The sequence below is a fragment of the Eublepharis macularius genome, chromosome 12, assembly GCF_028583425.1.
Source record: "Eublepharis macularius isolate TG4126 chromosome 12, MPM_Emac_v1.0, whole genome shotgun sequence".
Taxonomy (NCBI): domain Eukaryota; kingdom Metazoa; phylum Chordata; class Lepidosauria; order Squamata; family Eublepharidae; genus Eublepharis; species Eublepharis macularius.
Window position 1 is genome coordinate 2,425,743 of NC_072801.1, and position 25,513 is coordinate 2,451,255.

Sequence of the window (25,513 nt, forward strand, 5' to 3'; positions counted from 1 at the left end):
TTCATAATCATTAGAATATGCAAGGCCGTTTGGCTTTGTTCTTGTGTTAAAAACCTGGATGGCTGGTGTGATTCCAATTTGGTCCCTCTCCAGTTCCTAGGACTTTGCGGGTGAAAATAGCAATTTTCTGATTGAGGGAGAGGGGGGGAAACGGCAGGGGCTTGTGAGTGGGTGGATAGGCCCCGTCTAGATTAATGTTCCTCTATCAGAGATTCAACCAGTAGTGATCTCTTAACTTTTTCTGACGTTTCTCAGAGATTTATAGTTTTGTTTTGCAAGTTTGAGTATAACGTCATTTTTTACTAATTGGAAAGTTATACAGTAGAAACTATGAATACTCAATGAAGCATCAGACCAATTATCATTTGTTTGTGCTATCACGTGAATAGATCTTAGATATTTGCATATGATGACTTATAAAAATGCAAATTCAGAGAGTGTCAGAGCTCTGATGAAAGAAATCTCTTGAGAGAATTTAGGTGAGAATTTATCTTTACTTGTGCATTTCATAGAAACTTTGATTATGTTAAACTTAGAATTTATTAGGAAATGTTAGCAAACTTCTTATTGTCTTTTTGTGTTCCGTTTTTATAGGATTTATATTAATAACCATTTATATTTTAATTACTTGCTTCATTAAAAAACTAGGGTGTATTTTCAATAACGTGAAATAAACTCTAGACAGGTGTCTTGTGTGTTTGATAAGGAGTTGCAAAGCAGTATCGAACCCTATATAAAATAAATGTACTGATAAATAGGTGGTTCAAAGAACTCAGCTGTTTGACAGGTCCTAGAACTAATTGCTGAAAGCTTTCCAAGAGAAAAGATGCATCTTTCTTTTAGTTAAGTGGAAGCTTGGTTCAGACGCAGGCAGACACTCGTTGCAGATGTCTCACGAGGTAAGTGTATCCACTTCTGTTTGAACAGCTTGATCCCTGTATTTGGTTTCTACAACCATATATGGGAGGGGGGAGGATTGTCTACAAGGCTTCTCTCTGGCTCTGAAGACTGTTTATTAGATTTGTTAAAAAAAATCTGTTTAAGTCATACAAAATGAGAGGTATTCCACCTGGAAGTAGGGTGAGGGGGAACACCACTTGGCAAATCCCGGTCTTTGCATGGAGTCAGGATTCTCCAAAATTGCTCCTGCTTTGGAAGATGCTCCTGGATCTGGCTGCAGTTAATTCCATGGTGGGAAGGGAGTGGTGCGTTCTGCGTGCATTCAGGAACGTTCTTGCCCTGGGTTCCAGAATGCTCTGGTCTGTTCTTCACCCCTTCTGGTTCTGTGAAGTCGTGCAAAGATACGTCTGCTCTGTTCTTCTGGGCAAGGAAGTGTCCTCGCTCTGACAGAGCAGTGCATGGTGGAGTTACTATTTATGTCATTTACAGTCTGCCTTTCTCATTGAGACTCAAGGCGGATTACACAGCGTGAGATTAGTACAGTCAGTTTCAAGGACATTTCCATAAACAATGCCATTGGGGAAATAAACACAATTTTACAAAGGCATGGCATTAGCAAGAATCCAATAGAGAGTTAAAGAAATGCTGAAACAGAACATAAGCAATTCTAGGGCTGACATTAGACCACATGAAGCACAAGTAGTTCATAGGAGCACACATTTAAGACAACAGGTAGTATGTAAGGCAACACAGTGGTGAAGTCTATGGTCCTTAACTCATTAATGAAGCATCTGAGAGCCCCTCCCTACAATACAAAAGCCTTTTTGAATAATTCAGTTTTGCATTGTTTGCGGAAAGCTAGGAAAGTGGGGGCTCTCCTGACCTCAGGCAGATTGTTCCACAGGGTAGGGGCCACCACAGAGAAGGCCCGTGTACGGGCTGCAGTTGATTTCGCCCATGTGCAGGCTGGCACCTGCAAGAGACCCTGTTCAGATGAGCGAAGCTGCTGTGGAAGGACATAGGGAAGGAGGTAGTCCCATAGGTATGGTTGGGGCAGGCCCTCCTCTGGTGTGAACAAGCAGTCCGGGAGAATCTTCGCCACTGTCTTTAGCGTAGGGATTCATGCTTTCTTTTTAGAAAGCTAAAGGCAGAAGTGATAAGCCAAAGGGAGCGTATTTGTGCCTGGGGCAAACAGCTGAGGTGGCCCTCTCAGGCTGAGCTGTGCATCTGAATCTCCTTCCCAGCCCACGAGCAGACATGTCATCTGGATTGCCAGGGCTGTGTTCAAGATGGCTGGAACACCCAAGTGGCTCTGCTCACAGCTGCAGTCCAAAAAAGAGCAAAGGTGGGAGGGATAATTGGGAAAGGAGGGGGGAATTAAACCACTCATCTTCCCTCGTTTCCATATGGAAAAAGAGAACCTTGTGTATGTGTGTATTTTTGCAAGGAATCCCATTTTCTGGTGAAGGTTTTATACGAGCAAGACAATCCACAGCCCTGTAACACACATCTGGCATTCTCCTTCCTCACTATTTCAGTCTGTTTGCTGCAGCAACCATTTAACCAACATTATAGCTTCTTCAATTGTTCCAAAGAGACACTTTCCTTCTGATCGTGCATCAAGCAATGGGCTGAATTGGAGTGGGGAAAGATATTGTCACTTTGGGGGAGCAGCATTTGTTAAAATCTGGCTTTAAATCTCATTTCTTTTTACCCAAAGTGAAATTCATCTTAATGTCAGAAATGCAGGAAATTGACTAATAATTGTCACTCGTCTGTTGCAGCTGTTTACTTCCCAACAAGAAGTAGGGCAGGGATTGCCAATATTTTGAGCCTTTGGGTGGTGGACACAACCACACAATGGCTGCTGCAGGAGGCAGAGCCGACCATGTAATGTCCGCCACATGGTCGACCACAAATTGTTGACCCACCGCCTTGCCGATGTGGGGATACGAGGGACTGCCTTACAGTGGCTTGTCTCTTTTCTCCACAGTCGGGGAAAGGGTGGCGCTTGGGGAGAGGTTATCAGCACGCCAACCAATGGTGTGCGGCATCCCCCAGGGGGCGGTACTCTCCCTTTTATTGTTCAGTCTGTATAGGCGCCCCCTCTCCCATCTGGTACGGAGTTTTGGACTGGGTTGTTACCAGTATGCGGATGAACCCCAGTTGTATCTGATGATGGATGGCCAGCTTGATTCTCCCCCTGAAGCCCTAATTAAAGCTTTGGAGGCCATGTCTGGATGGGTGAAGCAGAGTAGACTGAAGCTGAATCCCATGAAGATGGAGGTCCTGTACTTGGGTCGTAGGGCATTGGAGGGGGAGAGCCAGCTCCCATCGGTCAGGAGCCTTGGTGTGACGCTGGACTTCTCTTTATCAATGGAGGCCCAGGTCGCAACAGTTGCCCGGTCTGCCTTTTTCCACCTTCGGCAGGCCAGGCAGCTTGCCCCCATCTTTTGACCCCCAATCTAACAACAGTGATCAATGTATGTAGTCCAGATTGGACTGCTGTAGTCCATGGACTATATTATGCTACAGTCCATGGACTACCATAATCCATGTAGTCCAGGTTGGACTACTATAACTCACTCTATGCAGGGCTTCCCATGAGTCTGACTGTCAGGCTATGAATGGCAGGATATGGTAGAGAGGTCCCTGTACCATTGCAACAAGAAGTCCAAGCTCTTGGTTAAATGGATTTATTCAGAAGTCCAAATCATTTCCATATATATGTCCATAGAACTACTCAGAGGCAAGAAAGCCTCTAAGCAGTACATGTTTCCTTGATAGGAACAGGAACTTGAAGAAAGCACAGCTCTAAATATTCAATCATTTCCTCCCATCCACTTAGACCACTGGTTTGCGCAGGAAAAGGTCTGGGAACTTCTTCTGGAGATTATACATCGACCTGGACAGGACAAAGAGGCATAAGAGTCAATGGCAACATTGCAGACAGCACAAGGTCACTTCTGTGAGCTTCAAAGGAAAAAAGATACAACAGCTGCGTTCTCAGGCTGCTAGAGGGAGAAATGAAAGTGATGGTTAGAGCATTTGCGAAATGAAATGAAGGCACAGCATTAGCAATGGTTCAACACATTGAACAATGACATGGATGTAGGGGTACAGACATGACCGTCTGACCTGGAAATTGCAGCGGGTCCAGAATGCTGCTGCACATGTCCTGATGAGTACACCATACAGGGCACACATAACTCTAACTCTGCAGCAGTTGAACTGGCTCCCCATGGAGTTCCGAGTCAGGTTCAAGTTGTTGGTTTTAACCTATAAAACCCTAAACAGACTGGAGCCAGCATACCTCAGGGACTGCCTCTCCTCATACATTCCTTGGAGGGTGCTGAGACCTGCAGGTAAACACCTACTGGTGGTCCCTGGCCCCAGGGAGGCTCGACTGGCCTCGACCAGGCCAGGGCATTTGGGGTCCTGGCCCTGACCTGGTGGAACTCTGTCGGAAGACACTTGGGCCCACCGAGATCTTCCATCCTTTCAGCGGGCCTGCAAGGCAAAGATGTTCTGCCAGGCATTTGGTTGAGGCCAACATTAAATCCATCACATGAGTCTCCCTGCTGGCCTCCTACCTGAGCGGGGGGCGGGGGCATATGGTCACCTGCCCCCCTGCATGAGGAGCTGCAGGATACCAATCCACCCGGTCTCCTTTTTTATATATGATGAGCAGGTGAATTGCTAAAGTGCTGTATTGTAAGATTGTGATTTCATTGTTATTCCTGTATTTCTTGTTTTTGTTGTAACCTGCCCTGAGCCCGCTCATGGGGAGGGCAGGCTATAGACAGACAGACAGACCGATTAATCATAACCACGGCTTTTTTTCTTGGAAAAGAGGTGGTGGAACTCAGTGGGTTGCCCTTGGAGAAAATGGTCACATGGCCGGTGGCCCCGCCCCCTGATCTCCAGACAGAGGGGAGTTGAGATTGCTCAGCAGCGCAGAGGGCCATCTCAACTCCCCTCTGCCTGGAGATCAGGGGGCGGGGCCACCAGCCATGTGACCATTTTCAAGAGGTTCCGGGACTCCGTTCCCCCGCGTTCCCCCTGAAAAAAAGCCCTGAGCATAACTCTAACAGTAAGCAACTCTTCAGCATTTTAGACCAAAGCTCTGCTTAACACAGTACCCTTCAAAATGAACATATTTAAAAGTATTTTCTTGTATAAACGTAGCTTACCTTCAGTCATGCAGTGAGGATCCTAGTGCTGTGATGGAAGCAGTTGCCAAAGCAATGAGCTCTCCAGAGGCCGATCAGAAGCCCTGCTAGGCAAAAGCCCACCTGGCCCCACTCACTTTCTGAAACCGCTTGGCCCACACCAAGGAGCGTGGTGGCAGGCACCATGGCCCCCACAGGCACCACCTTGGAGTCCCTCGTCGTTTCTAGCTCTCAAAGCTGCAGAGGCACAGGGAATGCTTTCCCATCATATTCTCCGACATCTTCAACCTCAGTGTTGGGCAAAGTGGGGTGGCTGCCCTGCACAATCAGAGATTACAGCCCCTTATTTTGTGCAGAACTAAGAAAGCAACCAGCATACAGCAGGTCACTGCAAGGGGACAGAGACCTGTGATGCTGGCTGAGGAAAAAACGATCACGAGCGGCAGCCTGGGCGTGCTGTCTAGGCTAAACGGGGCTGCTGCTTGCGTGCTGTAGCGGGGTGGCGTGTGTCAGCGCTTTGCACAGGTGGTAGCCCAGTTGTAGGAGAAGCCACAGCAGCAGGGAGTCCCATGGGTGAGCAAGTGCTCTTCTGCCTTGCGGGCATCACCTTTAAATCAAACGTGAGGATACAAGGAAGGCTGAAGATTTGGGATCATGATCTCAAAGTGGCCCCAGAAGCCGGCCCCGTCTCCTGGATCACTAGGCGCTGCGTGTGCTTTTGAAATCGGTGGCCTGGTGGCCTGCAGTTCTGCCCCTTCTAAAGTTGCTGTTGCCGTTCCAGCAAATCACTTCAGATTTCCTCTGACCTCAGTCTGTACAGACGGTTCCCCTTGTCAGTCGATGCTTTTCTCATTACGGGTCTGGCTGGAGGCCCTGTGCTTAAGGAGCTGGGAGGGGAGGAATCCAGAGCCGCGCTCTTTCAGATTTCTTTCCTCTTTCTTTTAATGTTTTTCTTCTCAAAGAAACAAAGATGGAATAGGGCTGCAGATGACATAATGGGAACATGACATCAGACTTGGCAGAACCGCTGCTGCTCTTCAGCGTTACAGCCTGTGTTCTTTGGACTGATCACAACAGTGGTCCCTTGTGCCACGATGGGAAAGAGACACAGGCACGATTGGGGATTGCGCTGAAGGCAGCGCTTCATGCCTGGTGCTGCATGCACACATCTGCAGCCACTCCTGTCACTGCAGAGTTGTCAAGTCTAACCTTTGTTGTTGCTTTTTACAGGATTTTTTGTCCATTTTTGTATTCCAGAAATTCATGTTTCTCCCTCCACTGCAGCACAGAGTACCAGTGGGTGAGCACGCACGTCCATGTACAGAGTCCCCGTGATCAGGCCAGGGCACCACCAGTTAGAGCAGCAAGTCTCAAAATGGTGGTTTCATCCCAGGGTAGCCTCAGCCTTAGTATCTCACCTGTGCTGTGACTCTTTCCCCCTCCGCTTAGCCAGTTTTCTTGTCTACCGGGGGCCTGGGACTTGCCCCCAAAGGATTGGCAGTGCGTTGCTACGCAAGACAAAAAGAGATGCAACTGCTCTAACTTCATCTTGGGCCTGACAGATTTGAGTAGGTGGAGGCTGGTGAGCGGGCGGCGATATTTGAAGCTGCTGGTGGTTTGGGCATAAGACAGAAGAGAAATGGAAATGCCTGGCTGTGATTGGGTGAAAGTGGCCGAGAGCCCATAATTGCACAGATGTGATTGTGCAGAATGCAGAGTGGCCGGGGGTCCCAGTGGCACGCAGCGCTTGGGCTTCATGTGGCAGCACTTTCAGTATCACAGCTCTGTTTGATGGGGGTGGGGGTGGAGAGAAAGGCAAAAAGGAGGCAAAACTGGATTTGGGTGGCCTTCAGAAGTAAAGGGAGGTCTCTGCCTAAATTAAGGCCAGTCTGAAAAACCACTGTATGACTTCAGGATGCAAGAAATGGGTTGCCTGACAGGAAAGGACCACAATCTCATGAAATGTTCACAAAATAAGCTTTTCTGCAAATGGAGAACTTGCATTTTCTTTGCATGTCATTTGGAGAGAAGAAATTGGAAAGCCTTTATTCTAAGCAGCGCTAAACTATTTGTGTGTGTGTATCGGCCAAAGAAAATGCACTTTTTGAACTAGAAAAACAACAAGGCCCATACCAAGTGCAGAAAGCAGCCAACCAACCGCCTCTGAGCAGAATTTCTGTGGTATTGATCCTCCAGAGCTAATCTGGCCTTCTTGGTCGTGAGCCGCCTGAGTGGGGATGGCTGGAAGTGATTCTTGGTGTGGAATGAGCCGAGTGCTACCTTTGTTGTGGAGAATTGGGAAAGGAATATGTTGAGCAGTGCGGGTTGCACTTGCTGCTCTGTTAAGGCCCTGTGTATATATCATGACCCAGGAGGGGGCTTTGGATTGGGGCTGGGGAAGTTTAAACCTCCCCTGTGTTGTTTTCCTGATCTCAGTGGTCCCCCTCCCCCCCTCCTTGGCCCTAAAGCAATCCATGGGAACAATTTTTGACCACGGCACAGGGAAATAGACTTAACACCCCCCCCCCAGCTCCGCAGCTACGGCCCTTCTCAGGCCCTGCCACCTTCAGCTGCCTTTTCGCAGCACGTTACATGTCGGCTGGGGAGAATCAGATGATCACACTTTTGTCGTTTGGCACCTTAGCCTGCATGGGGGTGGGCCATCCTGCCCCCCACTTCCAAAGGTCTTGATACTGGCTGGGCGAGAGCATGCTCAGGCTTGCCATATAGCCTATGCCATGGAGCCGTTCTTTAAAAAAGGTACACCCCTGCCTCCATTTCATAGCCACGTTTCTCCTTAATGTACAGCCAAATGTTCTGCAAAGTTGTGTAAAGCAGCATATTTGGATTCTAGGCTGTGTCTTCTGCCAGGAAGATGGGTCTCTCTCTCTCTCTCTCTCTCTCTCTCTCTCTCTCTCTCTCTCTCTCTCTCTCTCTCTCTCTCTCTCTCTCTCTCTCTCTCTCTCTGATTTTGGAACCTGTCTTTTCCCATGGATCTTGCATAACCACATAAAAATACAGAAATGACCCACCTCTTACATTAACTGAGGCCCATGCTAGAAGCTAGCATCAGTGTTTTGGTCTTGTTATATCCCTGATGGCAATTATGTGTGTTTGTTAGTAACTCCCTTTTCTGGGTGTTGTGCAGCTTTGTTGGTTCTAATCTTGAGAATGGGGTTCTTCTCAACCAAGCAACAGGGAAAGCAGGTGCCTGGATGGCTGAGGAGAGTCATCTGAAGGACCGCTCAGTGATCCGGGGAAGTCAACATGGTTTTGTCCCCAACAGATCTTGTCCGACCAACCTGGTTTCCTTCTTTGATCGAGTGACCAGCTTACTGGATCGGGGGAACTCTGTTGACGTGATTTATCTGGATTTCAGTAAAGCTTTTGATAAGGTTCCCCATGACATTCTAATGGGGTAAACTGGAAGACTTCGGACTGGACTATAGGACAGTTCGGTGGATAGGGAACTGGTTAGAGGACCGCACTCAAAGAGTAGTGGTCAACGGCATTTCATCAGATTGGAGGGAGGTGTCCAGTGGGGTGCCGTAGGGCTTGGTTTTGGGCCCAGTACTTTTCAATATTTTTATCAATGATCTGGATGAAGGAGTGGAAGGGCTGCTTATTAAATTTGCTGATGATACCAAATTGGGAGGAGTGGCAAACACTCAAGAAGATAGAGTTCAAATTCAACAAGACCTGAATACTCTGGAGAGGTGGGCGGTTGTGAACAGGATGCAATTCAACACAGATAAGTGCACAGTATTACATCTGGGCCACAAAAATGTGAAGCACAAATACAGGATGGGGGATACACTTCTGGGGAGTAGTGTATGTGAAAGAGATCTTGGAGTAAGAGTGGACTGTAAACTAAATATGAGCAGTCAGTGTGATGCAGTGGCAAAAAAGGCAAACTCAGTCTTGGGTTGTATCAAAAGGGCCATTGCATCGAAATCGCAGGAGGTCATAGTCCCTCTCTATACTGCCTTGGTCAGGCTGCGCCTGGAGTACTGTGTGCAGTTCTGGAGGCCTCACTTCAAAAAGGATGTGGACAAAATTGAGAGGGTGCAGAAGAGAGCAACAAGAATGATCAGGGGTCTGGAGACCGAGCCCTACGAGGAAAGGCTGAGGGCCTTGGGAAAGTTTAGTTTGGAGAAGAGGAGATTGAGGGGGGACATGATTGCTCTCTTTAAGTATTTGAAAGGTTGTCATTTAGAGGAGGGCAAGGAGCTGTTCCAGTTGGCAGCAGAGGATAGGACTCGAAGCAACGGGCTTGAATGACATGCAGAAAGGTACCGGCTGGATATTAGGAAGAACTTTTTCACGGTCAGAGTAGTTCAAAGGTGGAATCAGCTGCCTAGGGAGGTGGTGAGCTCCCCTTCACTGGCAGTTTTCAAGAAGAGGCTGGATGAATCTTTGTCAGGGATGCTTTAGGCTCCTCCTGCACTGGGCAGGGGGTTGGACTAGAAGATACGGCCCCTTCTAACTATGTGATTCTACGGGTTAATGTTTCTAGTTGAGAAATGTCAGGAAAGTTCTTAAAATCATGCCAGTAGAAGTGAATCTGAGGGAATCTTCGGCGATGTTGTTCTCCAGTTAACCATGGATCGAGTGTTGGATGCTACACAAGAAATGCATAAACTGCCGCTTGGGGACTTGCAACTTCCAAAGCTTTTTAAAAGTGCTGGAGGGAGAGGCGGGGTGGTGGTGGGGGGTGGAGAGGAATGCAGTCAGAAGCGGGAAGATGGTGAGCGGGGAGGATGGAGAAAGTCTGCTTGCCCCTTTCGCTTCCTGCCGTTCCTGTGCCCAGAACCCACCTTCTCTACCTGCGTTCCCACAATCAGAGGAGGAAAAAGGCGTACAGGTGGAGGAAAGTGTTTGGGGAGAGCCATTTTTAGACGCAGCAGGAGGATGGAAGGATGCAACTCGCTCGCAGCTCACCACCCCTCAACTTAGACGGGCAGCTATAAATTCAAAACAACTACAACAAACTGCTGTGCATCTCCTGGGTGATGTCTGGTTAGCCCTAACAAGTACCTTGGGGAGGAACTACAAGTTGTTAGGAAAACACGGGGTTCCTACCATGTAGAGAAAATTTGCCGAAGGGGCTGTAGCTCTTCCACCATCCCCTGATTCTTCCTGGAAAATTGCCTCCCTTTTTAATCCTTCTCTTCCCCAGAGGTTGCATGGGCGGGGCGACTCCCATTGCCAAGGCAACATGGGGCACTGCTGCTGGTACTGAAGCAAGGTGTGGTACCAGATGCCACTCAGCTGTGAGGGGCAGGACAGGAAGTGTGAGAGTCCAAGTGGGCACATTTCCCGCCTTCGCCCAGAATGGAATTTTTCATGTCCCCTGGTGGCCAAAATTTGTTTGAATTTTCGAAAGAAGCATTTTTTAAAAAACAGGATGCCCAATGACTAGTGATTAGAACGGCAGGCTAGGATGGAGGAGACATGGGTTCAGTCGTAAACCCTACTGGAGGATCCCGTGCCAGTCATTCTTTCCTAGCCTGACCTATTTTGTAGGGTTGTTGTGAAATAAAATAAGGAGAGCCATGTACAGTACCCAGAGCTCTGTGCAGGAACAGAATAATAAAATGCAATAGATTAGTTGGTTTCTTACTGTTCTTAAGCTCCATAAATAGTTTTTCAAAGAGCCAATTCATTACATTTTAGTGGGTTTTTATCTTTTATCAAGTTTTTAAAGGGTGCGTTACACTAATGTATTTATTCCGTCCTATTTTACTATTTAAGCCTGGTGTTCCCAGTGATGGAACAAAGACAAAATAAATGTGAAAGATAACTAGTTTTACTCTCTCTTTCTCTTTCTTCCCCCTCTAGAAATCTTTCCAGTAACAAGATCAGTGTTTTAAATGCTGAGACTTTTGCACATCTGACTTCCCTGACAAAATTGTAAGTATTTGTTGCAGTGCTTGAATTCAGCCCCCCTTTTGGTATTTGGCAAGCCAGCCGGACTGGTGTGCACTCTCATTCCACAGCTGTGCTAGGCAAGCAGGGAAGAGGCTATAAGGTGTTCTGGTCAGCATCCTGGGAACCAAGCTAGAGCAGGGGAACTGAGCAGGATGCCCTCTCGGAGACTTCACAGAAGCGGCAGAATTCTGCAACAGAAACTGAGGGCCAAGCTACAAGTGACGAAGGACACTTGAACAGCCGGTGAACAGACTCACGTGGTTGTTGGGGGTTTTCCGGGCTGTATTGCCGTGGTCTTGGCATTGTAGTTCCTGACGTTTCGCCAGCAGCTGTGGCTGGCATCTTCAGAGGTGTAGCACCAAAAGACAGAGATCTCTCAGTGTCACAGTGTGGAAAAGATGTAGGTCATTTGTGTCTACTCAGGAGGGGTGGGGTTGAGCTGAGTCATTCTGTAAGAGTTTCCCAGGGTGTGGAATGCTAATGGCGGGAGGCTTCATTGTATCCTGAGGAGGTTCTTTTGCATATGGATTGGTGCTTGATGTGCTAATCTTCTCTGCAGGGCTATTGTCGGGTGTGGAGTGTTTTGTTGGCCTGGTGTTTTTCAGAACTGGAGCCCATGCTCTGTTCATTCTTAAGGTTTCTTCTTTCCTGTTGAAGTTTTGCTTATGCTTGTGAATTTCAATGGCTTCCCTGTGCAGTCTGACAAAGTAGTTGGAAGTGTTGTCCAGTATTTTGGTGTCCTGGAATAAGATACTGTGCCCTGTTTGAGTTAGGCTATGTTCAGCCACTGCTGATTTTTCAGGCTGTCCAAGTCTGCAGTGTCTTTCATGTTCTTTTATTCTTGTCTGGATGCTACGCTTTGTGGTCCCGATGTAAACTTGTCCACAGCTGCAGGGTATACGGTATACTCCTGCAGAGGTGAGGGGGTCTCTGCTGTCTTTTGCTGATCGTAGCATCTGTTGTATTTTTCGGGTGGGTCTGAATACTGCTTGAAGGTTATGCTTTTTCATAAGCTTTCCCATCTGATCAGTAATTCCTTTGATATATGGCAAAAACACTTTTCCTGTGGGAGACTGTTTTTCTTTGGTTGTTTGATTCATACATTAGACTCACGTGTATTCCTCCCTGTTCACTTACGTGATCAAGTGGAGCGCAAGTGGTGTGCAAGTGAACAGGGAGGAATACACGTGAGTCTGTTCACTGGCCGTTCAAGTGTCATTCATCACTTGTAGCTTGGCTCTGAGTGGGGCCAGCTAGACGTTCTGCGAGGACAGCAAAAAACTGAGTTCAGATACCACACTGACGTGAAGCTCCCTGGGTGGTCTTAGTCCAGTCGTAAAGCCTTATCTTAGCTTGTCTAAGAGGATTCTTGTGAGGATAAAATGCGGAAGAGAATGACCTATACCTCCTTGAACGAGTGGTGGGATCAAATGCACTAGACAGGTAGGTGGATTGGGCACATGACTGAAAAGAGTGGCAAGAGGGGTGGCTCAGGGGTCTGTCCTGGGCCCTGTGTGGTTCACCATCTTTAACAGCGATTTGGATGAAGGAATGGAGGGATGCTTGTTATATTTGCAGATGATGCTAAACTGGGAGGGGTACCAAATGCAGAAGACAGAATCAAGATCTAGGCTGGAAAACTGGACTAAAACTTACAAAATGAATTTCAACAGAGATATATGTAAAGTTCTGCATTTAGGTAGGAAAAAATCAAAGGCACACTTACAGGATGGGGGAGATCTGTCTTGGCAGTAGTACATGCAAAAAGGATCTAGGGTCCTTAGTAGATCCTATGCTGAACATGAGCCAGCAGTGTGAGGCGGTAGCTAAAAAGGCAAATGTGATTTGGGGCTGTATCAATAGAAGCATAGTGTCCAGATCACATGAAGTGATGGTATCACTCTACTCTGCTCTGGTTAGACCTCGCTTGGAGTACTGTGCTCCGTTTTGGGCACCACAGTTTAAAAGGGATGTTGAGAAGCTGGCTTGTGTCCAGAGGAGGGCACCGGAGACAGTGAGGGGTCTGGAGACCAAGAGCCAAAACACACGAGAAGAAATACCCAGATTCAGCACGTGTTCTCTTACCTCAAGGTTTGCCGGGATCTGTAGGCGTCCTGGAAGCTTAAAGTTTAGCATTTACAGAGCAGCAGGGAGGGAAATACAGGCGCCTGTATTTCCCTTCCCCTTCCTGCTGCTCTGTAAATGCTAAACTTGTTCTCTTACCTCAAGGTTTGCCGGGAAGTGTGGGTGTCTTGGCAGCTTAAAGTTTAGCATTTACAGAGCAGCAGGAAGGGGAAGGGAAATGCAGGCGCCTGTATTTCCCTTCCTGCTGCTCTGTAAATGCTAAACTTTAAGCTTCCAGGACGCCTACAGATCCCGGCAAACCTTGAGGTAAGAGAACACGTGCTGAATCTGGGTATTTCTTCTCGTGCGTTTTGGCTCCAAGTCCTGTGAGGAAAGATTGAAGGAGCTGGGTATGTTTAGCCTGGAGAGGAGGTGACTGAGAGGTGATCTGATAGTCCTCTTCAAGTATTTGAAGGGCTGTGATAGAGGATGGAGTGGCATTTTTTGTTGCCTCAGAGGGTCAGACCAGAAACAAGAGGCTAAAATTAAATCAAAAGAGTTTTCGGATAAACATTAGGAAGAACTTCCTGACAGTTAGAGAGATCCCTCAGTGGAAGAGGCTTCCTCGGGAGGTGGTGGGCTCTCCTTTCTTGGAGGTTTTTAAGCAGAAGTTAGATGGCCATCTGACAGCACTGCTGATTCTATGACTCAGTATGAATTTAGGCAGACCGAGAGATGGAGGACAGGAAGGGGTGAGCTGGTGCTGGGCTCTCATGGCCCTTTCTTACATGCCCAGGGTAGTGCTGGTCTGGGGCTCTGGGGCCAGGAATGAGTTTTGCTCCAGGACAGATTGGCCCAGGGATCCTTGCCTTCATCTGGGCATAGAACAGCTGCCACTGGGGAGTGGGCAGGAGCACAGAATTTCCTGTATTGTGCAACGGGTTGGGTGACCCCTGTTGTACCTTCCTGCTCTTGTGCTTCTATGAATACTGATTAGGGCTTTTTTAAGCATTAATTTTTCTTAATCATGGTAATAGCCACTTTAATTATTCTTATGCCAATTACAAACACAATTTATTGACTGACCAAGTTTATATACCACCTGTAACTAGGGTGCTTGTGGCAGAAACAGAGGTATAGCCATGACAAGATTTGAACAGAATCGGAAGGATATTGGGTCCCAAGAATTCTGAATCCTAAGATTGTAAAAAGCGAAATTGGCTGTGATTTGAAAAGCCTTGGTTCCTTGGTTTCTCCAAAAGCAGTGCTGGCTTCATCAGCCAAAGCCGCTGCTTCCAGATTGTTGCCCAGAATGAGCCTTCTTTTGGAGGAAGAACAAGGCGGGCGGGTGAGAGGACTAGTCAGTCCTAAACGGTTGAGTAGGTGAAAGTTTCTGACGTTCCTGTGGGCCCTGTTGGCTCCTGGTGGCAGAAGGGAGAGGCGTGTTCATGTCAAGATACGTTCTGAAGCCAGTAACAATTAGCTTTTTATGCTGTTGGATACCTGGATCTGCAAAGGCACCCAGGCTGAAATTCTATCTCTGGGCAGCAGGCCAGAGTGAGGCCTGTGGGTTGACGTGCGACTCCAGCGGTTTCTGTGCAAAAGTGGAATTTATGCCTATAGGAAGTCAAGAGGCTGTTGCTGAATGAGCAGATGTTTTGGTGCCATGCGTCCCTCGTCCTGTCTTTTGCTCCCAAGGAGGCACTGCTGGGGAACACAGGTGATCTTGAGGGAGTAGGAAAGGGGTGAAAAATAGTGTGTGGTACTGATGTTCATCTCTCTCTCTCTCTCTCTCTCTCTTTTTGATTCTCTGACTCCAGAGATTTAAGCAACAACAAGATTTCTACATTAGAAGATGGAGTATTTGATAATTTATTTAATTTAAGTGAAATGTAAGTCCAAAAACATTTTCATTTTGAGTCTGACAATTTTCTGTTGGCCCTTCTGTTTTGCTAAACACTTTTTGCTCTGTCCAGCTCCATTTCTGTTTGTTTTTTGTTTGTTTTAGAAAGGGAAGACTCCGCGTTTCTCTGGGCCCACCGACTCTTTCATTCTAAAGGGGGTTATAATGGGGTTGGATCCTGTGGGTCTCTCCCGCCACGGCCTCTGCATTCTGTGGCAAGGAGCCTTCTGCTGGTTGTGGGGGAAGACTCGTGCTGGAGGAAAGCAGCGCTGTGGGCGGGATGGATTCTGCGATCCAACCTGTCATTTGGCCTGCAGTGCAAAGTGCGGCGCACTCTCTCAAATTAAGACCCAGTTATTGAGGGATGGGCACAGAGGTACTGTAAACTCTGCCCCATACTGAATTACCCCCTATTTTCTAGCTTGGCTTTTGCAATGACAGAGTTGACTTTTGGAGTTCAGTGGGTCCCTGGGCAGACTCATAAACTGCCTCATATGGTGATGGTGAAGAAAGAATTGGTGAGCCAAAAGGAGTGCTACTGTGGACTCCTTTGGAGTTAGTAAAGAGAGACAAGTGACACATCGAAAGTAGCCAGTTTGACCTGAAGACAGAATACTAGTAAACCACCCACCTCAGGTGGTTTAACGGTATTATTTATTTACTGAGAAAACTGGTGTGCTGACCTGCTTGAGGCAGCTCACAATAATGAAATAAAACCAACCAAGCAGACAATAGTAATAATAGAAATATCAATATGCTTTGATAAAATAGTCCAAGTCAATAAGATAAATAAATCATACCAAGTCAACAAAAAAAACCAATGGCCAATAAACGCACATAAAATGAAACAGTCCAAAATTGTATTGATAAAACAGTACTCGGGGTTGGAGAAGACCATAAAACATCTTTAAAATATGAAACCCCTTTAGTTAAGAGCTTGGGTAAAAAGAGAGGTTTTGGCCTGGTGCCCAGACAAAGTAAGGGAGGCCCAAGATGAGTGTCAAGGGGGGTTCAAGGTGAATAGTTCCCTCTCCCTTGAGAACTGTACAGCAGTGAGGGGTCTCTTACTGCTGTAAGAGACCCCTCTTCAAACTTCCCAGCACCCTCTTCAAACTATAATGCCGAGAGTAGAAGGACGCAGGTAAAGAGGGATCAAGGGATACAAGTTTGTGGCGCATATAAGCACTTTTAAGGGTGCTGTCGGGGCTGGACTTGGGGGGAAGTGTCCAGAGCAGGGCTTTTTTTCAGCAGGAACGCGGTGGAACTGAGTTCCAGAACCTCTTGAAAATGGTCACATGGCCGGTGGCCCCGCCTCCTGATCTCCAGACAGAGGGGAGTTGAGATGGCCCTCCACGCTGCTGGAGCGGTGTGGAGGGAGATCTAAACCCCCCTCTGTCTGGAGATCAGGGGACAGGGCCACCAGCCATGTGACCATTTTTGCTGAGGGTGATTTAAACTTTTAAAAACTCCCTCCTTGTTCCAGCTTACCCAAAGTGATGTCATTGGTCCTGGGAGCATGCGTGCACTTTGCGCGCACATGTGGTACCAGGGGCACCACCTCCCACCAAGAGTTGCCCCCTGTGCTGGCAACCCACTGAGTTCCACCATCTCTTTTCCTAGAAAAAAAGCCCTGGTCCAGAGACCCACTTCACTGAGTTAAACTAATGCCGTTTATATCTAGTATGCCCTCTCAAACACCGTAGAACTTACTTCTGAGCAACTATGTGTAGAATCCAGTTCTACTGTGTCTTCCTGAAGAGAGAGTGGAATGGGATGAGGCAAGCTTATGGAATGTGTGCTCTGTTCTTGCATTTGGAGAAAACATTATGGTCTAGCCCTCATAAGACTCTTTAAACAGTGAGATCCTAAGCTGGGTTACTCCAGTCTAAGCCCATTGAAGCCAAGTTGCCCGGTCTGCTTTTTTCCCCTTTGGCAGGCCAGGCGTCTTGCACCCTGTCTGTCAATCTCTGACCTAACGACAGCGATCCATGCAACGGTCACCTCCAGGTTGGATTACTGTAACTCGCTCTATGCAGGCTTCCCCTGGGTCTGCCCCGGAAATTACAGTGGGTCCAGAATGGTGCTGCCCGTGTCCTGATGGGCACGCCGTACAGGGGGGATGTTATTCTGATCTTGCAGCAGCTGCACTGGCTCCCCGTGGAGTTCGGGATCAGGTTCAGGGTTCTGGTTTTAACCTGCAAAGCCGTAAATGGACTGGGACCAGCATACCTGAGGGACTGCCTCTCCCCGAATGTACTCCAGAGAGTGCTTAGATCGACAGGTCGGTATCTACTGGTGGTCCCTGGCTCCAGGGAGGCCTGGCTGGCACCAACCTGGTAGAACTCTCAGTCAGAGGATACCTGGGCCTGCCAAGACCCTACATCAGCCAGTTTGTTGTAGTGGTTAAGAGCGCGGGACTCGAATCTGCAGGTTTGATTCCACACTCCTCCACTTGAAGCCAGCTGGGTGACCTTGGGTCAGTCACAGCTCTCTCAGAGCTCTCTCAGCCCCACCCACCTCACAGGGTGATTGTTGTGGGGATAATAAGAGCATACTTTATAAACCACTCTGAGTGGGTATTAAGTTCTTCTGAAGGTCAGTATATAAATCACATTGTTATTATTATTTTTGGTGGACCTGCAAGACAGAGATTTTCTGCCAGGCTTATGGTTGAGGCCAATTTTAGGTCCATCTAGTAATACCTCCTTGCTAGTCTCCCATCAGAGTGGGGGGGCTATATAGCCATCTGCCCCCATAGGTGAAGTCGCAGTTTGATGAGATCAGCTTGCACCCCCCTTTCCCCCCTGTGAATAGTTAGGGAAGACCGGAGGCGGCTTCCATCTGGGACCTGGAATGTATGTGTACGAATGACTCTGATTTTAATGTATTTAAATGTTTTTATCTTGTATTATTTATACGTAACCCACCCTGAGCCCGCTTGCAGGGAGGGAGGGCTAGAAAAGTAAACAATAATAATAAAATTAGGATTTCTCTGAAAATTACCTACCCGAGTCTTGCTACAAAACTCGTATCAGGTCCCCTGTCCTGCTTGCCCACTGGTGGTGGTGGTGGTGGTGCTCCATGGCACCCTTCGCTACTTGCTCTAGATGGAAAGGCTCTTCGATTGGCAGCACCTGAATTAACCTCCCCACATCCTCCTTTATGTTCCATTCGCCCCCCCCCCTGAATTCGCCATTATTTCGTCAAACTGACATTTCAAAATGCATGTTAATTAGTTTTGACAGGCCTGTTTTTAATCCCTTTGAAGCTTTTTGGAAATGCCATGTCCCCTTTCTTTCCGATTTCTCATCCTCCCCATTGGCAATAGAGCTGCTGCAGCTCCCATGTGATATGAAATAGCAGGGTACTCTTTAATAACAATAACAATAACAACATTCAATTTATATACCACCCTTCAGGACAACTTAATGCCCACTCAGAGCGGTTTACAAAGTACGTCATTATTATCCCCACAACAAACACCTTGTGAGGTGGGTGGGGCTGAGAGAGCTCTGAGAGAGCTGTGACTGACCCAAGGTCACCCAGCTGGCTTTAAGCGGAGGAATGGGGAATAAAACCCGGCTCTCCAGATTAGAGTCCCGTGCTCTTAACTGCTACACCAAACTGGATCATTCTTCTTTCCTTATAATTATATTACTTATTAGTGGAATGAATTACTTGTACAGTTCTAATCTTTGTGTGAATATGTCTGTGAGGGGTGGAGGTGGAATCACATTAATTCTTGTATGCTTCTCTAGCCACTAACTATACAGCTCTTTATGAAGTGGTGCGCATAGAAGGGTGCAACCAGGCCCATAGGGGCATTGGCAGTTGGCATTTCTGCTGGTATTCTCTTGTGAAGGCACTGTGTGGTTCATCTCACTGTTATATCCTTGTTTCAGAAACTTAAGTTTGAATCCGTTCCTGTGTGACTGCAGTCTTGCCTGGCTTCCTCGCTGGGTACAGAGAAGAAAAGTGAAAATTGTGCATCTGATGGATACAAAATGCGCCCAGCCACCTGAGATGGCCAACTCTCCTCTTTTCAATGTGTCGTTCACTGATACTACCTGTGGTAAGGTGGTGGAAGTCAGGCTCTGGAAGATAACAGATCTAAGATGAATAGGATTATACTGAACAAGTCACAGTTAACAGCAATACTTATGTGTAGAGGGGTTCACAGACCTATTAGTGTTTCTATTTTTTATGTTCAAGGAGGCCAAATCCTTCCTTCTTTATTTTCCAGAAATGGGATTTCAACTGTTTCTTTTGTGCTGTCATGATCAGTGGTGTTCATTTTGATTGTAATGCCTCCTAATGAGTTAATTTTGTCATATTATCCTGGACCCAATATCTTCGGCCTTAGTCACAAATTAACCACATGACGGATGTGTAAGGCAGTGTCTTTGTACCTATAATGGTCTCTAGTTCTAACTGCTAGTATTTTTATTCTTAATTAACAAACAACAGCCAAACATGTAAAATGTTGTCCCAGCCTTCTCCTTTCCATGTGCTATTGGTAAAATGTTTCCCCACTCAACCACTTCAACAACTAGTTTTTCCTTGCTTGAGAAAACAAGGAAACAATATAATTGTACCAAGGCCAGCCCCACTCGTACTTACAAGGGATTATTTGCTTCTTACAACACAGGACATCCTTACACTTCTCTCTTTGATTTGCTTCTGGTTTTCCATCAGCCTCACAGGAAAGGAGGGTGAATACTGTGCAAAAGAAGGGAGAATTTGTGAGGCTGGTGTTCGGTATTTTGGATTTATGTGAGGCTTTCTTTTTGTGTCCCCTCCCCGCTTCCAGGAGCTGACTACATTGCGTGCCTGACTGACAATACCACAGGACTGGCTGATTCTGTTGTCCGATTTGTGTTCCGCCTCCCTCAGAACCTGACTGAGGAGCTCTGTAGCGCCCATTGCTATGTTGAAGGGCAGGTCTATGCGGGCTTCAGTGATGAGGCACATTGTCTGTGTGGTGCTGCTCCTGAACCAGACTCCTCCACAGACTGTTTGCCATTTTGCACCAAGCTGTTTCCCAGGCCTGTCTGTGGAGGGCCTTCCATTGTTTCAAGTGTTTTCCTGGCTCAGCTGCCCATTTCCTTAGTGGGGCCCAGACTTCCTTCTAGCCTTTTCCAAGTGGTGGCTTTCAATGTCAGTGTTCCGCTTGCCTTGGGCACCCTTCAGTGGGACTTTGGAGATCACACAAGACTTTTCAATACCACCAGGACAGCCGTCTTCCACAAGTACTCTTCACCTGGACTCTACAGTGTCACTGTCACTGCCTTTGTGGGCAGTCGGTTTACCTCAGCACGGACAGAAATCGAGGTGGTGGCATCTCCAGTGGAGATAGAGCTTCAGTGTCCTCCTCTAGTGAAGACAAATGAAAGTTTGCAGCTGCAGATAAGGAACCGAGGGGGAACGGGCCTATTAGCTGTATACAAAATCATGGCACAGGACAACAAAACTGAGCAAGGTGCGTTGAGGCCTGCCCTCTGACAAGACATGGATCTGAAAGGGGGTCCTGTTCTTCCTTGAGCAGCAAAATATTCTGTAGAATTTATTCCCCATGCTTGGCAACTAGTCTAAATGTGATCTGTTCAAATAAGAACAAAATATTGTTTGGATCTTAGGCCAACATCACAGATCAAAACGATTTCCCTGTTGCTTATGGTAGGGTCTCCTTCCTCCAGTGTGCTCAGCCTTGTCTAGAGTTGCCAGCTCCAGGTTGGGAAATTCCTGGAGATTAGGGAGGTAGAGTCTGGGGAGGGCATGGTTTGGGGAGGGGAGGGACTTCAGCAGGGTACAATGCCATAGAGTCCACCTTCCAGAGCAGTCATTTTCTCCAGGCAAACTGATCTCTATAGTCTCGAGATCAGTTATTATTCCAGGAGATCTCCAGCCACCATCTGGAGGCTGCCTAGAAAAAGGAGCAACCCTCAAGACAGATAAGCCACAAAAGCAAAAATGAAGAGGGAAACAGTTAACAAAAAAATCCGAAATGTATATGTGTATTTCAAGTATGTTACAAAGTGCAAAGTGCTACATAAATATATATTAATAATAAATATCAGTATATAAAAATAGTTCATATATTATCCAAAGAATCCAATATACAACAGTTTTACAAAATAATTTTACCAACAATGGCCCTCCTATGTATGAATAACAGTCTATTTTATATTTCCATTGCAGGTGCTGGTATAAATCAAAAGCAGAAGAAGGAGACGTCAGAGCTTCAGTAATCAAGGTAAGTATCCATAAAATAAGGATAACAAATCTTCAATATTCTTTATACTCTCCCCCATGAAAACGTCTTTTGTCAGTGGCTGACATTTTGTGGTGTGGATAAAACCACTAAAGAGCTTCATGGCTACCTACTTTACGTGAGTTTTTTAGGTGTGATTATTGGACGACTCCTGAGGAAGTTCTGACGAAACAAGATATTAGCTGGCTCCTTGTTGAGTCGCGGGGTCCCTGTGCCCCTATAACAGCACCTGTGGAAAGAAAAGAGAGTATAAAGAATATTGAAGATTTGTTATCCTTATTTTATGGATACTTACCTTGATTACTGAAGCTCTGACGTCTCCTTCTTCTGCTTTTGATTTATACCAGCACCTGCAATGGAAATGTAAAATAGACTGTTATTCATACATAGGAGGGCCATTGTTGGTAAAATTATTTTGTAAAACTGTTGTATATTGGATTCTTTGGATAATATATGAACTATTTTTATATACTGATATTTATTATTAATATATATTTATGTAGCACTTTGCACTTTGTAACATACTTGAAATACACATATACATTTCAGAATTTTTTGTTGACTGTTTCCCTCTGCATTTTTGCTTTTGTGGTTTAACCACCTGGAGGCTGGCAACCGTAACCCTTGTCCCAGGAGCCCCCTGAGCAACAGTGGGTGGGTGACACATTGCTTTTAGCCATTCCTTATAATGCCATTCCACTCTGCCATAGTTAGACCTCATCTCAAGTCCTGTGTTCAGTTCTGGGCACTATAGTTTAAGAAGGATGTAACTGAACTGGATCACGTTCAAAGGAGGGCCATGAAGATGGTCAGGGGGGTCTGGAAAACAAGCCCTACAAAGAAAGATTGAAGGAATGGTTTGTTTATTTATTCAGATATTAGTATCCTGCTTTACCTCTTGGATCAAGGTGGTTTGTTTAACCTGAAGGACTGAAGGGAAGACATGATCATACTTGTCAAATACCCGAAGGGCCGTCATATGGAACAGGAAAAAGTTTTGTTCACTCCTTGAGTTATAAGAGGGGTGATATCTAAGCAGAACTTGAGCACCCATTTCTGAGAGTGGCTCTAGTTTTGGATTTCTTTTATCAAGTACAGATTAGGGATGGCCTTGAAAATGCCTTCCAGCTGTAGGATTCATGTTGGGGGGCAATATTCATAAACCAAGTAGATGGGGGTATCTGTGCATTACGCAAGAGGAGCTGGCATACCCATTGCAGACGTGCTGCCTCCCCAGACTGTCTCCTGGCTTTTTGCCTCGCTGAGAACTGTTCAGGTGATCTGCTGGGGTATAGTCCGGAAGGGTTGCATTGGCCTTTTTTGGGTTCTAGCCCCGGAGGTAGCTTCTTCCTCTGCACGGATCTGACATTGAGTTTCACAGGAACAGCCTGAAGTTGTACATGTTGTTTCTCCCTACTGCAGAGGTACATCCAATGTGCCCCATGGACAGCGTGGCCTTCCCTGGGAATGGCCACTGCTATCGGCTGGTGGAGGAGAAAGCCGCGTGGCTGGAGGCTCAGCGGCATTGCCAGGAATTCAGCAGTGGAGATTTAGCCTTCGTCAGCAGCCCGGAAATCCAGGATTTCTTGGTATCTCGTGTCACCAGGTGAGTGATCGGAAGGCCAGGCTGTTGCAGCCCCTCCCACAGTGCCCCCTTTGAGTTCTGATGGAAGTGCAAAGTTTGATTTTATTAGGGCAAAGCAACCAGCTATACAGGTAAGCCGCTGCTTCGCTTCCAGTGAAAGTGAATATAGAAGTGGAGGGGGGTGGGCAACTGCAAGAGGGGCAGTGGCTGGAACGGAACGAAAGCGTGCAACTCCTCCTGTGCCTGTTGAGTCCCCCCTCACAACAACTGTTTCCAGAGGGAAGGTCACGTTTGCAGAGGGGCAGGAATGGGAAGGGAACCCTGAGCTCGCTCCCAGGCTAGGTGACGGGGATGGTTCATTCTGTTCCAGGTCTGCACGTCTGTGACTTCATAAGCCTCAGGCACTCTACGTCTGTCACCAGGGCTTTTTTTCCTGGGAAAGGAGGTGGTGGAACTCACTGGGTTGCCCTCGGAGAAAAAGGTCACATGGCTGGTGGCCCCGCCCCCTGATCTCAACTCCCCTCTGTCTGGAGATCAGGGGGCGGGGCCACCGGCCATGTGACCATTTTCAAGAGGTTCCGGAACTCCGTTCCCCCGCGTTCCCCCTGAAAAAGAGCCCTGTCTGTAAAGGTCCTGGCCCTCTTCCATTCATGAACACTTGCCTGATTTTGCTGGGATTGAAATGAGCCAGTGTTTGGCATCTCACTCACCTCCACTTCATAGTGGGTGGAATCATCAACTCCAAGTGGAGCCTTCCAGAGTGATGTCAAGAATATAGACTGCTTTGCGACTCTCTGACTTGGTTCCCCTGCTTTTCTTTCTGCCTTCCCATTGTGCGGCGCTTCTTGTTTTCCTCTGATGCTCTGCCCTAATAAGCAGGTCAGACCTGTGGGGACGGAGGCATCAGCTCCATTTCAAAGGCTGTGCCTGACGCTGCAGGTGATGATCTGTACATCCACAGTTGATTCTGTCCAGCCCCAAAGTTGCCCCTTCCCCGCCCCCCAACCGAGGCAGGCATGATGGTCAATCTGACACACTGGGCACACTGACACTCTTTTAGCTCTAGTGGGGTGTAGTTATTTCCCGCCACTGTCTTAACAAACTCACACACCCTCATACCCACACGGCCTTTGATCCTGCACCAACCCCAAAGCCCTTGTCCCAAACGGCCACTGTAGCTGACCAAGGGAGATCTTGACTCTCAAAAGTTCATACCCTGGAAATCTTGATGGTCTTTAAGGCTCTTCTGAACTCATATTTTGCTTTCCTTGTTAAGGCTATCAGGCTTGACTTTGATCCCTCCTTCCATAACGATTGTACTTCGCTGCCCTCAGTCTCACTGTTTCAATTCCCTCCTTCTGTCCTCCGTCATCTATTTCTCTGCATTGCTTTGTTAGATTAATCCTATTAGATAAACATAGGAGATGATTCCAAGACACAACTGGGTTTTTTTCCTCCCCTCAACCCTTAAGTAAGTGACAAATGAGGAATGGGGGGAGCTGTGGAGTGTTTTTTTGGAAGCTCTTTGGCTTCCACCGTTTCTTGTAGGAAAGCAGTGGCAGATGAAATCTGTTTCCCATTAGGCTGTGCAGCAGCCAGAGCGCACTCTCTCTTTTTCTCTTCTGCTGTCGCTTGAGAACTCTTTCCTCTTCTTGACCATAGCTTTTTGTCAGCCTGTTTTTGCCCCCCCCCCAACTTGTCCCCAGCGCAACAGACAGCACCCCCCCCCCACGCCCTGCAAAGATTTTATGCATCGTCTTTCTTGCCGTCTCCCTTCCAAAAGAACGCTGGCTGCCTCTGGGAGCCATGGCAGCCGAGGGGTGGGCCACAGAGGCAGAAGTCCATCTAGTCGTTTTTGAGTGACTCTTGTAGTTAGGTCATAGCTGGAATTCAAGCAGGAAAATCTCTCTGGACCTTTTGGAGAGAGCAGGTAGTGGGTGGATTCCCAGCTCTTCTGCTCTAAGCGATGCCAGTAGCTTAGAAGTGGAGCACAATGGTGGCTTGCTCTTTCAACATATTTTTGAAGCCTTTTTAAAAAAATCATTAAAAGCCCTCTGCTTCTCTAGAGCAAGTTATTTTTAACATTGTTTTCTTGCTATGCAAGCTCCTTTTGGTGTGACCTCATTCAGCAATGTGACTGGCAGAGAGTCTCAGTGCTAAAGGGGGTTGCTTATTTCATCCTTTCAATTCAGCCCTGCCATTCTGCCTGTGCAGCTTAAGAGGAGGTGAGCTCTGCTGAGGTGCGAAATGCTTATTTTTTTAAAAGGACAAAACCAGGGAGCTTGAGTCCCTATTTGCAATGCATGTAGGGCAGCATTCTGCAGCAACAGAAGGCCAGGCCTGGAATCTGACTGAAGCATGTCATTGAACCAGGGCTTTTTTTCAACTGGAACGTGGTGGGAGTTCCAGAACTCCATTCCACCGCATTTCAGCTGAAAAAAAGCCCTGCAGCTGGGTAAGCTGGCTTCTTTGCCATCCTCTGCAGTCCCTCCTGTCTCCTGTGCTGTACACTGGGCACAGTTGAGTGCACACTTCTCGTTGGTGCTCCTTAAGTGGCCCAGTCTCTCTCATGCTAGGTTACTGACACCGGCAGCAGCAAAGCATGAAAAGGGGGATGCGACATCACCTGGCATAAAAAGTACAAAGCCACAGGCACAATTTTAAATTAAGAGCAAATCCACAAAGGG

The 25,513-nt window shown here is 47.2% G+C and overlaps 1 protein-coding gene across 1 annotated transcript in view; it reads left to right on the forward strand.

Annotated features, from left to right (window-relative positions):
- The window catches only part of PKD1 (polycystin 1, transient receptor potential channel interacting), a 116,039-nt gene that overhangs the window by 29,590 nt on the left and 60,936 nt on the right, over window positions 1-25,513 (forward strand). Inside the window, exons 2-6 of the mRNA XM_054994646.1 lie at window positions 10,914-10,985; window positions 14,888-14,959; window positions 18,873-19,042; window positions 19,781-20,449; window positions 22,664-22,847. Of these exons, the coding sequence (XP_054850621.1) occupies window positions 10,914-10,985; window positions 14,888-14,959; window positions 18,873-19,042; window positions 19,781-20,449; window positions 22,664-22,847 (1,167 nt within the window). The remainder of the gene's footprint in view (window positions 1-10,913; window positions 10,986-14,887; window positions 14,960-18,872; window positions 19,043-19,780; window positions 20,450-22,663; window positions 22,848-25,513) is intronic.